Below are 16,782 nucleotides of genomic sequence, written 5' to 3'. Positions count from 1 at the left end.
CACCTTCCTCTGACTTCAGCATCCTTATTATTTTAGTCTTCTTCGCACATAGATGGACTTTGACGTCAGAATGCAGAAACCAATGATCCTCCTGTAGTTCCTGCCTCTCTGTGTTTCTGCAGGGAATCTATGAGAACATTGATGCTTCATTCAGCGCGTCTGTCTCATGCATTGTCTCAGCAGCACTCTGTGCGTCTTACCTTCTGGATCCTGCCGTCCACGTCCAGGTAAATGACCCGGTATGAGGACGAAGCGGAGCCCATGATCCCCCCTCTCCTCTCTCCGCAGTCGGTGAGTCTCTGTGCGGTTCCTGCTGCGGGATCCGTGTCGCCGCTCCGGTCCAACTCCCGCCTCCGTTAAACAACCAACCGAGGTGGGGGTGAAAGCGGAGTCAGCGGTCCGAGAACATCCCACCTGCCTGCCTGTCACTGAAACACTGGAGAAAACTCTTTGTGTTTGTGCGCGCGTGCTCTCTGCTCTCTGTCACCTCGCGCTATCTAACAGCATCTCATAAAGCCTGTCCACGCGCGTCCCCGCCCCCGACTTCTCCTGGGGCTGCGCGCGCTCACCTACACTAACACATATATACACACCAACACACACTTGAACCGAACGGCACAAATAGTTCACATTACACATATCCAATTATGTCTGTTTATACTTATGTGCATGTATGAAGGGGGAGAGAAGTCCTGCGTTTGAACCAATCAGAGACGAGTTGGAGTGACGTCACTCCCAGAACCGAGTCACACAGGTAAGAAGCATCAGTCTACCTGAGAGTTTAAAAAGGGCCTTCACGAGGATCATATCGAGGATCAAGACTCTGATGACAGCCACATGTTTGGTTGCTATGACAACATCTTCACGCTCGTTCGTCCCACATCTGGATTAGATGTTTACACCTATAGAGGAGTATTTATAGGTTTTCACCTGTCAGTCGGCCGTCAGAGCTGTTAGCTGGACCTTCATCATGTTCAGAGACATCCCTTTAATTCACAATAACTCCTGACGTCACTCTTTATCTTCTGTATTCTTTAACACAGCCTGATGTTTATCTAGTGAATTACGGTCTGTTTAAAGTCAAACAGCTGAGCATCATGTGGGAGCTCGACCAGCTGAATGTTTCTCCTGCAGAGAGTCAGAGTGAGCTGACTGAGAGAAGGCAGCAGGATCTAATCAGGAGAATTCACCTGGAGCCAGTGGGGCCTTCAAAGCCCCGCCTACCTTCTCTGGTCCAATCAGATCCAGAGCATTCAGGAGCAGAATCTAAAGTTAGAAGGAGGACATACTGGCTGCGGCAGGTGTCCTTCATGTCTTTATAATCATGTAGGATCTGTGGATAAATAAAGTCTTTCTGCTTTTATTTTTGCTGATTTTTTTTGTCTGACAAACTGGAAAACATTGATAAAAAGATAAATGGTGGAGAAGTGGCGGTGCCTTGAATTTGATGCGTCCGTCATCATGAGAAGTGTAAAGGAGGGGAATGGAGGGCAGCAGCAGGCTGTGCTGTTATTCTGATGAGTCACTGCAACAGCCAGCACATAGAACTGTTGCTGCACTGAAGACACATTCAATCCTGCAGCTGAGGGAACGCTTCACCCACAAACCAGCTCATTTACCTCAGTTCAGAAGTGTGTGTGTGTGTGTGTGTGTGTGTGTGTGTGTGTGTGTGTGTGTGTGTGTGTGTGTGTGTGTGTGTGTGTGTGTGTGTGTGACTGTCAGGAGCTGACACCTGCCACCTCCAGCTGAGACTGAAGCCCCCTCCACGCCACCGACCAGACCAGATTTAGCTCCGTGGTAGTAAAGACGCCATCAAAAACACAAGCCTGCAAGAGTTCAGTGAACAAAGCGCACGCTTTATTCTACCCACAATGCTTTGAGTGAGGCGTACCTTAAACAAGCTCATTCACAAACACAACACGGGTTTTTTTTTTTACTTTTCTTTTACAAAAATCAACAGACCAAAAAAAGACATCAAACGAAGGCACACAACGTCGTTTCAAGCAGCGGGCGGCCCGCTGACACGTGACGTCATCCCAGAGGTCACGTCTGAAACATCAACAGGATCATTTGTAAAGAGCTGCTCAACAATCACCAATCATCAGTTTTATTTAAGTCACCATTTCAACAGATCACGGACATATAAACAGGAGATTGCACTGAGAGATAATCTGAAGTTACATTCATGAGATCTGTCACCGTGGACAGAGAAACATCCGTTATCAGATTAGATATAAAAATACAACTTTGGTGCCTTCAAAACACAAATCACCACAAAGTAATAACTTAGAAAATATTGACTTTTTAAATTACTACACGAGCGCCACAATCTCTTTGGTTCAGTAAGGCCAAGGTGAGGAAACGGCGAGGGGGGGGGGGTTACAGCAGGTCATATAAGCTGTACGACTGGCAGGAAGGTATTTTCTGTTCAAATCACGACTTTGTGCCGGGCGCCGGTAGGCTAGTGGTTAGTGCGCCCGTCGTCCCGTGTACGCACGCTAAAGTCCTCCAAGCGGGCAGCCCGGGTTTCCAACCTGACCTTTGGCTCCTTTCCCGCTCTCCGTCTCTCACTCAGGAAGCTCGTGGTCAGTGTCCCTGTGACGGGGGAATATTTAAAGCTCCTGGAGATAACAGAAGTGTGTGTGAATAAATAAACGTCAGAGAAGGCCCAGCAGGTAGTGTGATCCACATCAGACCAGGTATCAGTCCAGAGACCAGCTGCAGGTCCCTTCTGCTTCTCCAGTCTGAACTTCAGCTGCAGCTCCTCCGATTGGTCGAACGTACACACACACACACACACACACGTGCATGTGTGTGTGTGTTTAAGGTCTCGTGTCTGTGACAGTCCGTTTACTGTCAGACACACTCAGTCCATTTCAGGCTCACACTAGTGGTTCCTGTGTGTGTGTGTGTGTGTGTGTGTGTGTGTGTGTGTGTGTGTGTGTGTTCAAAGTGCTCAGTGCTCCTTCAGCCTGTGAGAGAGAGAGAGAGACAAACATGAAGACGTATTGATGAGTTGGGTTGATTTAGTGATGATCCTCGATCAGACGTGAGTGACGAGGAGTCGTCTGTGTTCACTTCCTGTTTGGTCACTTCCTGTTTGGTCCCTCCTATACAACTATATATTGGTATTATACATTCACACTGCTGCGTCAGTGTGTACACTGACACATGAGACGATTTTAAAAACGTGTTTGACCACAGACATGAGGACAAACAGATGCAAGGTTCACTCTTTAAGCCCCGCCTCCAGCCTGCTGCTCCTGAACGTTTCTATCAGGTTGTCTAATAAATGTTATTTAAGTGTTTATTTGTAAATGTGCTTTAAATTAAGATCACCAAGAAGCCAGAAGCTAACGTCAGAAGCCCCGCCCCCCCTCAGCCCATCATTTGGGGGGGGGGGCACATGGAGCCTGAAACCATGCAGCGTGTATCCAGCCTTTCCCCTCATATGTAAATGTTCTCTATTACACAAGCATTTAAAAAAAGCAGACAGAGCCCACACAGCCAGGTCCCACCTTCCCCAAACATCAGTGACTCATGGTTCATCCTCTCCTCAGCTGAGCGCCACGTTCACGGGGGGGTTTCATCACAAGAGCAGGATGAATGAAGAACCTGGAGTCCTACTTTAGGAAAGCTTTCACAGATAGGCTAATACTTCCTGCTGGAGTGCTTTAAATACACGTTCTGTAAGCAGGTCACATGGTCACATGGTCACATGGTCACATGGTCACATGATCGGCTCTTCTGATGAAACCTGTCATGAATCCTTTCAACCCAAGACTCACTGAGATCTAATTATGACCTTCATCATCGACCCAAAACCATAAACATTACTCACATGACGCTGCCTTTACGTTGCTTTACATTTTGGGCTGCAGATGAATTAAATGTCAATAAGTGTTTATTGTAATAACTGGTTCTTTAATGGTTGTGCTGGTTTCAGCTCTTTTCCTCTCGTGTGGACGTTTGATAAATAAAGTGCAGGACTCACTCTACGGTGGAGATGGGACGGGATTTAGACGAGGACAGCTCCTTGATGACGAGCCGTAACAGAAACTGCACACAAACATAAAAGTCACACGTTTGATTTCACTGTTCTTTCAAAATAAAAGCTTTTCTTTAATAAACATCAAAGCACTCACCAACAGAGCGAAGAAGTCGGCCGTCATCAGCATGTAGAAGACCCGATCCCAGCCTCCTGCAGAGAGCAGCCCGGCCAGCAGGGGGCCCAGTGCAGCGCCTGACAACACAAACACCGCCTCTGGTCACTTCCTGTCAGCGCCCGAGTATCAGATCCTCGCTCGAGTCAGTCTTACTCTCTGACTTGAGCCTTTGCATGATCAGTGATACCGACCTACAGATCCTGTGCCGTCGATGATGGCGGTGACCGTGGACAAAGCTCTGGCGTTGCCCTTCAGGCTCTTGTGGGTCCCCTGAGGGTTCAAGAGAAAAGTTCATAAAGAGAGAGACACAAGATGATACGTCAGAGTGCGTGTCCGTTCATCAGACCTCTTACCAAATCAGCAGACACCGCCGTGGTGATGAGCGAGTACGGGCCGTTGACGAGGCCGCCGCACACCAACAGCATGCCTGAGAAACACAAAGCGGATCACATGAATCTGGATTCAACATCTCCCCGCTCGTCCTGATGATTACACGACATTAGAGCCGCGGCTGTCGCTCAGCAGCTGCAGCTGCTCGCCGGCTCGCTCACACTGTCGGCCATAATGACATTTAGCCCGTCCTCTCGGCATATTGTGCAGATAATGAGCTGCAGCTGTGAGCACGGGGGGCGCCGTGTGAATGAATTAATCCAGATCAGTCGGGCCGCTGAACGAGCAACTGATGATGGTTAGAGCTCATCTCAGCAGCTAATCAGAGCTGATAAGCCACTCTCATATATTTAGCCAGGATGTGTGACCTCATTTATGTGGCTCTAATACATGACTCACATCTGGACACACAGAAGGACGTCGATCTACATTTCACATTTCTGAAACAGTGAAAATCTCCAAAGGGCCTGTTTGAGCACACATGGAGAGGACGGGCTTCTCTCAGCACTGGGGGGTTTGGAGACACACGCTGAAGTGGATTTTATATATTTAATATGTGACCTTTACGTTTGTTCTGTAGAATTAAAGACAGAGGGGAAACTGCAGATTTGTGAGACGGAAGATGATGTTCTCAGGTATCTTGTTTCGTCCACATTAAGAAGATCATCAGTTTAAAGGATCACTCGTCCAGCTGCTGAAGAAGAAGAAGTCTTACCGATGGTGGGGCCCAAACCGAGCTCGCTGATCATGGAGAAGCCGTACAGCTGCAGGGAGAAGAACAACATCTGAATAGTGATCCTGATTTATACTTTCATATAAACAGAGAGCTGAGCTGTGTTTCAGGCTGTTTGGGCTCATTATTGCTGCGGTACCTTTAGGTCAGGAGGGCTTCGTGTGTGTGTGTGTGTGTGTGTGTGTGTGTTTGAACTTCATCATGACAGATTGTAAAGTGACAGCTCTAATAAGCAGATACTGCAGCTTCTCTTACTCTCAATATTTTCTCTTTTTTTAAATCTCAGCTGATATTTTCTGCTCAGCTGGAAAAAACTTTTTGCTCGTAGTTTTTCAGAGCCTGATTATTGAAGTGAACTTTATTCATAATATGTTTGACAGTCCGATGAACAAAGTGCGCACGCACACACACACACACACACACACACACACACATCTTGCATCGACACAGTGAGATCCAAACACAGACCTGCTGTGTTATCAGCCGTCACTTCTTGAGGCCAGCGGCCACAATAATGAGTTTCTGCTCCGTGGTTATTTGCAGTTAATGGGCTTGAATGGGAGCGCACTGATCACGTGTCTTTCTGAAGCAGTGTAGAAATGTCCTGAAGACTCACCGTGGGAGCCGACAGCAGCAGCATGACGGCACACGTGGTGGCCCTCTTCCCCAGTTTATCAGAGATGACTCCGGCCAGGATCCCTCCTGACAACACATGAAGAAGAAACACAAGTCAACGTGCCGAGCTCGCCATCACAGTCGCTGTAAACTGAGCTGAGAGGAGAAAACACCTACCCACGATTCCTCCCACGTCAAACAGGGTGGAAAGATCTCCAGCTTTCTTTGCATCTAGGTGAGCTGAAACACACACACACACACACACACACTCAATTTTCAGTCACTTCAATTCTCCTCCTGTCAAGGCCTTTTGTCCTACACATAAGAGGTGCTAATAAAATGGAGTGGGACGATCTGCCTACACACTGAAACGCAGCACAAGAACAATCTGACAGGTCGCTGTATCAGCTGTTAGATTACATCTCAAGAAACGCCTGCTCCACTTCACACTCTGAGTTTGACGCGGGGGGGTGGGGGGAGGGGGGGGGTCACATTCGAGCCCTAAGACTTGAAAATACACTTGAGTTTCCCTCAGGATCAATAAAGTATCTCTCTATCTACACAATCAGCGCATCAGGCCTTCTGTAGTAGTTTACAGCTTGATCCAGCAGAGGGCGCTCTCAGCTGGCCTTCGCCACAGCGTGCACTCTTGACCTCAGTCAATCAGGACACAATCGATGATGCACAAACAGAAACGGGCCGGGCGGGAGTGAGGCTGGTCAGACGGACGCTGTGTGTGTACCACGACCGTCTGTGCGCTCCGAACAGGTGACCAGAATCATGTCAGGTGGCGTGTGGCGTGCAATGGTGGCGCCTGCACTCGTGGTAATGAGAGCATGTTTGTTAGCATTTTAGAAATGTAGGTCTATCAGCTGCATCTAGGGTTAGGGTTAGTCTCAGACCGGGTTGATTGAGAAGAACATGTAATGAACTCAAAGATGCAGCAGGAGGTCACATGACCAGAAAAGAACAGGAAGTGGTTCCCTCAGTCGGGTAAAGAAGAACTGTGTGATTGTTGTTGACCCTGTGAATTCTGGGTAAATATGTGTATGATGTAGGTGGACTTGTCTTCTAAGACTGTGTTTGGTAAACTGGAGCTGTTCTAACACACACACAGGAGGGGGGCGCCGGCGGCTCTAAGCACACCTGTGGCCCCTCTCTCTCTCTCTCTCTCTCTCTCTCTCACCTGCTTTCGTGATGTAGAGCGGCAGCCAGAAGAGGAAGGTGTAGCTGACGAGCTTCGCAAACAGCAGACACAAAGAGAACTCGATCACGCCCTGCAGAGACAAACGCCACACGTGTAAACATAAGGATGTCAGCATCCTGAAGCTCCTGGTGATGAAAGCGTGTGTGTGTGTGTGTGTGTGTGTGTGTGTGTGTGTGTGTGTGTGAGGAACTGACTGGTATCCGTAGAGCTCCCATGAAGCTGATGGCGGACGGCTCAGACTCCCTCTTCACCACCACGACGGGCTGCACGGGGACGCACACGCTGTCTCTGGGCAGCAGCAGCTCTGTGTCGTAACTCTGCGTGAGGGACAGGGAGGCGTTTAGATCCGGAGCGGCGTGCCGACTCTTCGTTCGTCCCACCAGATAAAGATCAAGAAAGGGGAAGTCGACGGACGATTATGAGCGCTGGGTTGGCTCGCTGATTTTTCACCCACAGATTTTGTTTTTAATCAGTTGATGAAAAAGAGATGAACAGATTGTGATTTGCTGATAAATTAAAAGATTTGAGCAGTAAAGACACGATAAATTCATGAAGCCTTGTTTGAATCAGGTGTGACAGAAGGGAGGAGCCTGCTGCACTACGAGACCAGTCCACTATGAAGCCTGGAAAGAACTGAAGCATGCAGCAAACCCAACCCGCCCGTCAGACCTCCAGGAGCTGGAATTCAAATGTCCCTGCTTCTCTTTGCTCATGAAGCTGTGGACCTGACTGACCCCAGGGACGCAGCACAGAGACACATGGACGCTCCCAGTTACTGCTGGGTCATCAGGTCCTTTCAGGAGACATTTGTATTCAGCCAGTAAATGTTAAAAATGTTCCTCCATCATCCCAGCAAGTGTGACAGAATGAGCGCACCTGAAGCAGCCACGATCACCTGAAGCACAAAAACAACTGACCTTCCTGTTTTGAACTCTATCCGTGCAATAGTAGTGTGCCTGAATGGATCGATGAGGACACGTTAAAGGAGTCTGATCATCAACGCTGACTGACATCAACATGTTTGTGTTACTGTGTTTCTGACTGGTTCGAAGTGGGAGGGGCTCCGTTGGAAAAGGAGGTGATGTCACCTGAAGTTGTCTGAACTTTTCTTGCTGCTCACGGCCGAGATGTCAAAGAGAAAGTGAATACACGTGTAGAGGATGCATCATAAGACGCACTTTTAATCTTCTCACCTGAAAAGTTTATCTGCGTCTCGACCATCATCATCATCATCATCATCACACGCTGCACGCGACCTGCTCGACTGAAAATCACTTCCTGCTCACTGTGTTCTGCACGCTGTGACACAGCGACACATTTTCTCTCCTACGAGGTCAAAGTCATTTTAACAACTCGTGTTGTGCTGATAGAAAGACTTTTATATTAGAGCTCACAGTCTGTGCCGTCGCTGCAGCCTGGCAGGAAAGTACAGAGCAGACTCCAAAGAAACACAGCTGCACTAAAGCTGCACGCCATGAACACAACACAAATCATCAGGCAGGAAGACGAGACCCCCCCAAAGACTTCACTTCACGCTACGCTCATCACAGCGGCCGAGGGTTTGAATCCGACCTCGGCTCCTCAGCTGTGCGAGCTAACAGCAGCAGCTATCTTCAAACAGACTTCACGCCACGTTTGGAGGCGTTTTAAGGACGTGTACAGATGTTAGTGAAGCTTGCATCAACATAAATAATCACTGTAACACACACACACACACACACACACACACACACCTGTGTTTTGTCTTTGTACTGCAGATACAGCTCAGTCTGTCCGTTTGCACCGTTCCAACACTTGGCTGGGACCTGCAGGAGGAGATAATCACACGTTATGCACACAGTGACAGTCGATGCTGCACCTCTATAAAACTTTCATTTTTATGAAGATGTGTGGAAGTGGTCATCCTGCGTTCCCTGATGAATACACGTGACGTGAAAAGAAAGTGAAGGAAACAGAAGCTTACACTTGTGGTTGGTGATGAATGCTGAGCGTGTATGCTCTTCAGGTCGTTCGGATCTGGAGAACAGAAACACATCAAATCAAGTTCAGAAATAAATCCTGTATTTACATTTATAAGCACTGTGTCTGTTTGCAAACTGAAAACACAAAATAAACTCTTTAAATAAATAAAAGCTTTTTCCAGCCAATGAGGAGGCAGCACTCACGTTCGATGAGGAAGAGGAAGCAGACGAGGCCCATGGCTGCGATGATGATCCCCGGTACGATGAAGGACATGCCCCAGTTGGAGGAGACCCAGTAGCCAGCGATCAGAGAGCCCAGGATGTTTCCCACCGAGGTGTGCGAGTTCCACAGTCCCATGATGAGTCCACGCCTGCCAGACAAACATCAGGGTGTGAGAGGCCTTCACAGCTCTCTGTCAATCTGCCGACCGCACGTCTGTCTGTGTGCTGAATAAAGTCACGCCGTCTTCTAGGTTTCACCTTCTTGTGTTAACATCATCATGTCGACCTGTGCGAGTCTTAAAAAGCTTTGAGCAGACCTTACCTTCCTTTTCCAAACCAGTTGCTGATGCAGGTCACTACACTGGGCCAGCCTGTGGTTTGGACCAACCCATTACACACCTGGAATAGGGAGGACAGTGTTATTCTGAGAGGTGAGGATGCGGTGCAGGGCCTGACTTTTCCTCTGCTGCAGAGAAGAAGAGGATGCGTGTGTTCATGAGATCTTCAGGATGTGGGATGGTTCAGGCTGCGTCTCTATGACAACCGCTTCACCAACACCTCACACACCTCTGCTGCTGTTTGAAACACACCTGCTCTTTACAGACTCGAGCTTACTCTCGGATGTCTTTAATCCAGAGCTCAGGAAAGAGAAGAGATCGGATCTTTCCTCCGATTGGATCAGCTCGTCAGGCTGCAGATACGCTCGTCAATAATCACTGCGTCCTTTCTGAAAGGCTCTTTGGTTAAACATTGTTTGTAGAAGACACAGAGGGGCGGTAACAGGAGACAACAAGAGAGAAATAAAACACAAATAAAGAAGAGGAAATAACACAAAACAACATGTGAGCTGGTGTTTGAGGTGATTTGTAAAGCTACGCTAACAGCTCGATGGAGGACACGTTAGCTGAAGAGGAAAGAACCTCTCTGTTTGTTGTTTCACTGTAACATGTCTCACCTGGACAAACACATAGAAGCCCAGGCTGTGGATGTTGTAGACGTAGCCCAGTCCAAACAGGCAGGTGAACAGACCGCTGGTCAACATGCCAAACGTCAGGTACAGGCGGATGGGCAGGCGCTCGCCGATGATTCCACTGCACGCAAATAACATCACATGCACATCCACATTACTCTCAGTGAGACACAGGTGATATTTAGCATGCAGGTACATCCAGGAGGAGTCATCTTACCTCAGGTACATTCCTACTGCGTATGCACAGAGGAAGGAATAGTCCATGGCTCCCAGCAGCTGTTTGTAGTTCCTCTTATCTGTGGAAATCAACAGCAGAGAATGAGAATGCTTTTAGAGCAGCAGCTCGTTGCTCCTCGTTTGCACATTTAAGTTGTTTCACTGTCAAACTCAAAACCCCAAAATATCCTAAAAGTCATGTAGGAACTTACCAAAAGGTTTCCAGCTGCAGTCCACGTCTGTGTGGAGAGACGGCAGGGAGGGCTGCTGTCCGCCGCCGCCGCTGGCCGCCATGGTCGCTAACTCACTGAGGGATGAGCAGTTCTTATGGAGCTCGCTCTGTAAATCAACGCGACAGATCACAGGATAGAAATGTGCAAGCGAGGCGTCCCTGTGCAAGGTCTAGATTCTCTAATGACATCAAGGTGTAGAGTGGCGAGGCGAGAGGACGTGAATAAAATGAGAAAATGTGCTTCCTGCTATGAAGTGCGAGTTTGATCTTTCACCAGAGCTTCAGCACCTTCTGGGAAACTGGTGCACGTAAATGCAAACAGAGACGCAGACGCTACCTTGACGATGCTGATAGGTTTCCTGGAGAGGTGAAAGCTGGTGTAGAGCAGGAAGGTCAGCATAAAGGTGAGAGCTCTGTACCTGCAGAGAGGGGACACAGGAGGGCAGCACTGAGTCTGACACTCGTTCACATTCTCTGCATACTTTCTCCTCTCCTGTGTGTCGTGCTGAAAGCTTCATAGGAAAGAGCTCAGGACAGTCAAAGACGCCTTGTTGACTTAATGTCCTGTCCTGTTACATAACAAGCAAATGCATACAACACAGGTTATCACCCAGCATGCACTCCACCTCCCACTGCCATCAAACACACATCAGATGACAGATTAGGTATTAAGGCAAACAAGCATGAAGTTCAGGTGAGTGAGTGTAAAGAGACGTCTGTGACAACGACTGGTTCCTTCACCAAACACACGCTTATTACACGGCTGTCATGCCGCTGAAACCTGCAGACACGTGGAAGAACAACGACACGGGCCGTGAGACGCACACGTTCACTTTTATCTGCCACACACTCAGATTTCTTTATCTCTGTTTGCACACTTATCTCTGCGCGGTGGTTTTCACAGTGACGCACAGAGTTCTGATTTAGTCCACAGGTCTGGATGGGTCTTCATTTGAGTGTGTGTGTGTGTGTGTGTGTGTGTGTGTGTGTGTGTGTGCTCAGTACTAATGAGGAGCAGCAGAGTCACAGTCTGAAGCAGGGATCTGTCATGCATGGTAGAGCGGTTTTTCAGGCTCTGCAGCGGACACTGGAGACGGACGAAATTCTGATGCAACAGCTGGTCGGCTTGTTTTGAGCCTGTTGTGTGTGTGTGTGTGTGTGTGTGTGTGTGTGTGTGTGTGTGTGTGTGTGTGTGTGTGTGTGTAGCTGGTTGGCACGGACAAAAGCCAGACAGCTGTGGAAAGACGCTGCTCTTGTGACTGCAGACCAATTTAGAAATCATGTGACATGAAAACAAATCAAAGACAGATTTAGTGCTGATAATCTGCCGACAGCAGCTTCGATGAGACAGGAAGTGACACAGAGGATAAACTAGCTTCCATGAGGAATATCTCAGGCAGATGTGGGAATAATCAGCTGAGATTTGAGCTGAGCCCAGGCCTAATGCGGATCCAGAACCAGACGGCATTAAAACCATGCTCATATGTGTAATGACATTACACACAGCAGAAGAATAGATACTTAAAGAGACGTGTTGCTCTGCTCACTGAAGGCAATAAAACCACCTTAGTGAGCAGCACTCTCACGGACACACACGGACACGCACTAAAACTGTGTGGTCGTCAGTAACCAATGGGAGTGTCCTTCGTTATCGTTGGGCAGAACGTGGAAGCACACATCCATGTGTTTTCATACGAGACAGCAGGAGGACAACACAACCGATATGATTCATGTTGTCTCACATTCCTTCTGTAGAGACACCACTTCCACCTCTCACTGTCTGTCTGTCCCTCGCTCGCCCTCCCTGGCCTCTCTCCCTCTCAGAGCGCCTGAATAACACAATAAAGACGAGAAAAAAAATAACAAGACTAAAGCTTCTGAAAGTCTTCTATGTTGTTCTTCATGTACACGCTGACATCGTGCAGCAGGTCATTAATAACGTTTGACATTCAGTGGATTTGACTTTGATTTTGTTTTTTCTAGACAGAGAAATATGAAGATATCGAGCGTCGCCATTTAGCTAAAAAAAAAAAAAATATGGAGGAATGATTTTGGCTCAGCATCAGAAGCATCAGAAGCTCTGAGTGAACAATGAGCAGCAGGATGTGAAATAAGATCATCAGAAGCACGGATGGTTTGTCCAGCCTGCAGACACAGAAGCATCCTGCACACAGAGGCTCCACTCAGAGTTCTTACTGTCTGTGCTGGATGTGCTGCGGGGAGCCGAGCTCCAGGAAGGCTTTGTGGTTTTCTAAAGCTGGAATTTACCTCCTCACCATAACTTCCCCCGAGCAGGTTCTTTGACTTCATGTATTCCTGCATGCAGACTTTAAACCACAGATTTCACCTAAACGCCTCTTCGTACAGAGTAAGGACGCCTGACTTATTAAAAGGTCACCGGTGTGGTTAGTCCAGTCTCGTTACATATTAACCTGCACATGATATCAAACCTTTGAATGAACAAACCCCCACACATTTAGGTCAGACGAATCATCAGCTCACATCTCGTTTAAAACACAACAGAAGGATGTGATTGGTCAGTTTAAGAAACCAGCGTAAAGATGACCTTGAAGCTCGAGAGCAGATCTGTTTTATTATTTTATATTTGTTGGTATAACTGGGGAGGTCTGTAACTACATGCAGCAATAAAAGGACAATAAAGTGTACTGTGTCTTTGTATTATGCTCTCCAGCCCCCCCCCAGTACTGTTTCCTGGTTCAAAGGTCAAGTTCTGTAAATCACCTCGACAGCTTGATGGTTTTCCAGGGTCATGTTTTGAATCTCCCACCGTCATACTGTCCTGCTTCACTGGCACATACAGTATAATATAATTCCTGAAACTCCTGATTGGTGACGTGTTAAAACACAAAGCCAGTGTGCTCATTAAAAATAATAGTGCAGACAGACCAGTTTGGTCTGAAGTCTTAATATTCAAACCCAGTTTCTGTCCCTCGCTGAGCAGTTTCAGACGCTTTGCTACCAAAAGATTTGAATGTCAAACTTCAGTTCAGCGTTAAAACAAAGTCTGTTTGTTTGTGAGTTCAGTAAAAAAAAAAAAAAAAAGAGTAATGTAAAAATAACTTTATCAAACAAGAGCTTAAGAAGTGTTGGTTTGAAATAAGCTTGTAGGACTGAAGGCTCCTGGAAACACGGCTTCATTTTAGAGCACTGGATCAGAACCGAGAGGAGAAACTCTTCAGTTCACTTCAAGAAGAACACAGGCGAGGATCTCAACAGGAAACAACGTCATCATATCAGCTTTAAGTCTGAACGGACACACGGGTGCTGACAGGAAGTGACCTGAGGCAAAGTACTACACCTACACACACACACACACACTGACTGAGACTTACCATTGGTCCCTGTTGAAGGACACCAGCAGGCGGATCCCAGGAGGAATAGCTGCCATCTTTCGAAGCTTTAGCGCTGGCGGTGACGGAGAGGGCTCACGCTGAGCGGGATGACTCGCTGCATGCAGATGTTGGGGTGCCGCCTCGGCTCATCGCCATCTCACAGGAAGCTGCTGGGAGGTCCACAGCAGGAGGAAACATGGCGGACGCAGAGAGCACCGGAGCAAGATGGAAAAAACAGGAGTCTGAAAATATGAAGGGGGGCGGGGGGTAGACTGTCAGCTACACAGGCTCAGCTCAATGTACAGGAAGTGTCAGATATAAAGGTACATGAACAAGTGAGGAGACACACCTCCATATTTAAAACCCCCGAGGTCACCTGACAGGTCATGTGATACAAAGTGAGGAACAATAATACGTTATTTTGCTGTTTGGGATCTACTGGTTTGTGTTTTGCTTTCCTCAGGCTCAGATGCATCATCGCTCTGTTGCACAGGTGCTCGGGGACGACGTACTTTGCATTCATAGTTTATGACATGGTTATACCTTAAATAAAGCCATCGCCTTTGTTCTAACAGATCCTCTTACATGCATGCTCTGGTATTCTCCCCAAAGCCCCCTCACCTTGCCTCAGGTGTCTGCTGCCCTGCACGTGCTCAGTCCTGCCTGAGGCAGCAGCTCCATGATGAGCTGGCCCTGCATGAATACTCGTCTGTTTGCTTTACATGTAAACTGGAGAGGGAGGCCACGTCACAGCCACTGGATCTACACGCCTTACACTTTTATCATTATCACCACGAGCGAGGGATTTAAGATTCATAGTGAAAAATAGATTCAAAGGTGTCACAGTTCACATCGGAGTTAAAAACTGTGTAAATATCACAAGATGGAGAACCACACAAACAACACAACCAACATGATGCAGCGTTTAATGGACAGCACGACGAGGAGCTCCCCTCACCTTGATGAGAGAAAGGAAACGTTCAGGTCAAGGGTCAAGGTACAAGGTGCAGTACGGACCTATAGTCTGGAAACTGGTCTGGTATAGCTAGAAAAGGTGCCAGTCCACTCCCTGAGCACTGTTTACAGGAAGAGCCCTTGAGCAAGGCAGCGAACCCCCACCCACCAGCTCAGCTCCCTCCATGAGTGCATGTGTGTATTTCAGCCTCTGTGTGTGTGTGTGTGTGTGTGTGTGTGTGTGTGTTTAGCATGTTCAATATAACAGAGGGTAAAACTGATTTTAAAGTGTACAGTGTGATTGTGTAAAATAAATGACGTCATCATATGAGTGAATGTTACATGTGCCACATATACAGTAAACAGGGTCATGTCCAGCTTCCTGGTTCCGTCTCCTAGTAACCTGAAACCAGAGCAGCTCCGGGCTCTACGATGCTGCTATCTTTCCTGCTTTCACTTAAAATCGATCAATTTAATTATCTAATAAACCAAAACCTTCTCACATACATTAAAAAGATAATCTAAAGAGGTTAAATCCATCTTTTCTTCCAGCTCTGCTCCCCTGTTTGCTGAGGCTGAGCATCTCAAACGTTCAGCCGTTGGCGGTTTCAAACGGTTCTGCGCGTGCCACAGTCACATTACCCTCCTCGTGACTGATCAATATGTCGAATAATGATCATTATTGACAAGATAAACCGGGAAATAAACCAACACAAAGCCTGGAAACACCCCAGCTAGCTAGACCACACCGCGACCGGATCAGACGGTCGGTCGGTCGGTCTCGTGCTCGGACTAAATTCGTCACAAAGACCCGGTCCCGGATCGGGATCTTACCTCGGAGAAGAAAAGACGACGACTTTCTGTTTGTTTGTGCCGTCGGTGTGGCGACGTATCATCCACTTCCTTGTTTAGTGTGGAAGCTAGCGACTGTCACCGAAGAGCCGCACACACTGACACACACAGACGCACACACATAGACACACACACACACACACACACACACACAGCTGGGCTGGCGGCGCGCGGCGCACGCTCCGCTCCGCTGCTCTGACGTCATAGAGCCGGGATGTTTGATCTCTAAGCCGACAGCCTCTCCACCTTTTTACACATTGTTTTATATATTTAAATTGTTATGTGAGAGTAAAACTAATTTCACGGAAAAAAATAAATATGATTAAATAAAAATACATTTAAAAAAATACATTTAAAAAAAATACATTTAAAAAAATACATTTAAAAAAAATACATTTTAAGCTTGAATTTCCCTCGGGATCAATAAAGTATCTATCTATCTATCTATCTATCTATCTATCTATCTATCTATCTATCTATCTACCTATCTATCTATCTATCTATCTATCTATCTTACCCTTATATGGCAGCTATAGGCAGTGATGTACATTTTCCACAAAATGTTTTTTTAATGTTTAAAAATGACCCGTCCATCAGAGGATAAAAACCCTCTGTTATTCAATTTAATTCAACAAACTTTATTTATTTGTCCCGGGGGGGGGGGGATATGTGTCAGGAGCCAGTTAGACTCAGGGAGAGTCATCCCTGCTCCATCAAGGGGAAAATGCAACATACTATACTTCATATTGTCAATTAATCAAGCATCAGTTTAAAAATCAATTGAAAATGTACTTTGAAGTACTGGAAGAACTGACCAATTAGAAAGCCACCAGGACTTATATTTACAAACTAATGATACCTCCAGTCTCTGGCACTCCCAGTCCCTGGTCTATCCATATGTTCTGATGTGA

The 16,782-nt window shown here is 47.2% G+C and overlaps 1 protein-coding gene across 2 annotated transcripts; it reads right to left on the bottom strand.

Annotated features, from left to right (window-relative positions):
• Positions 1-2,893: 2,893 nt before the first annotated feature.
• Positions 2,894-16,064, bottom strand: slc37a1 (solute carrier family 37 member 1). Of its 2 annotated transcripts, none has more exons than XM_079357067.1 (20): positions 15,854-16,064; positions 14,066-14,307; positions 11,050-11,131; positions 10,693-10,819; positions 10,482-10,560; positions 10,250-10,385; positions 9,617-9,693; positions 9,277-9,443; positions 9,075-9,127; positions 8,845-8,916; positions 7,306-7,428; positions 7,091-7,181; positions 6,082-6,144; positions 5,906-5,991; positions 5,272-5,320; positions 4,520-4,593; positions 4,358-4,436; positions 4,146-4,243; positions 3,995-4,059; positions 2,894-2,972 (listed from the first exon to the last, which is right to left on the bottom strand). In XM_079357067.1, exons 2-20 carry the CDS (start codon positions 14,119-14,121, stop codon positions 2,957-2,959), a joined length of 1,593 nt encoding a protein of 530 aa, XP_079213193.1. In that variant the 5' UTR covers positions 14,122-14,307; positions 15,854-16,064; the 3' UTR covers positions 2,894-2,956. The 2 variants fall into 2 exon arrangements, with proteins under 2 accessions (XP_079213193.1, XP_079213194.1); XM_079357068.1 differs by lacking the exon at positions 15,854-16,064 and adding an exon at positions 15,732-15,822.
• Between the last annotated feature and the right edge of the window lie 718 nt (positions 16,065-16,782).

This window comes from Symphodus melops (genome assembly GCF_947650265.1).
Source record: "Symphodus melops genome assembly, chromosome: 12".
Classification (NCBI taxonomy): Eukaryota; Metazoa; Chordata; class Actinopteri; order Labriformes; family Labridae; genus Symphodus; species Symphodus melops.
Note: the sequence above shows the minus strand (reverse complement) of the source record. Positions and strands in the feature narration are given on the sequence as shown.

Coding starts and splice junctions, on each gene's coding strand:
- slc37a1 (XM_079357067.1), bottom strand. CDS start 14,121: ATGGCAGCTATTCCTCCTGGGATCCGCCTGCTGGTGTCCTTCAACAGG. Junction 7,182..7,305: donor TGGGAGCTCTACGGATACCA/GTCAGTTCCTCA, acceptor TTGTCTCTGCAG/GGCGTGATCGAGTTCTCTTT. Junction 5,321..5,905: donor TGCTGCTGTCGGCTCCCACG/GTGAGTCTTCAG, acceptor TTCTCCCTGCAG/CTGTACGGCTTCTCCATGAT.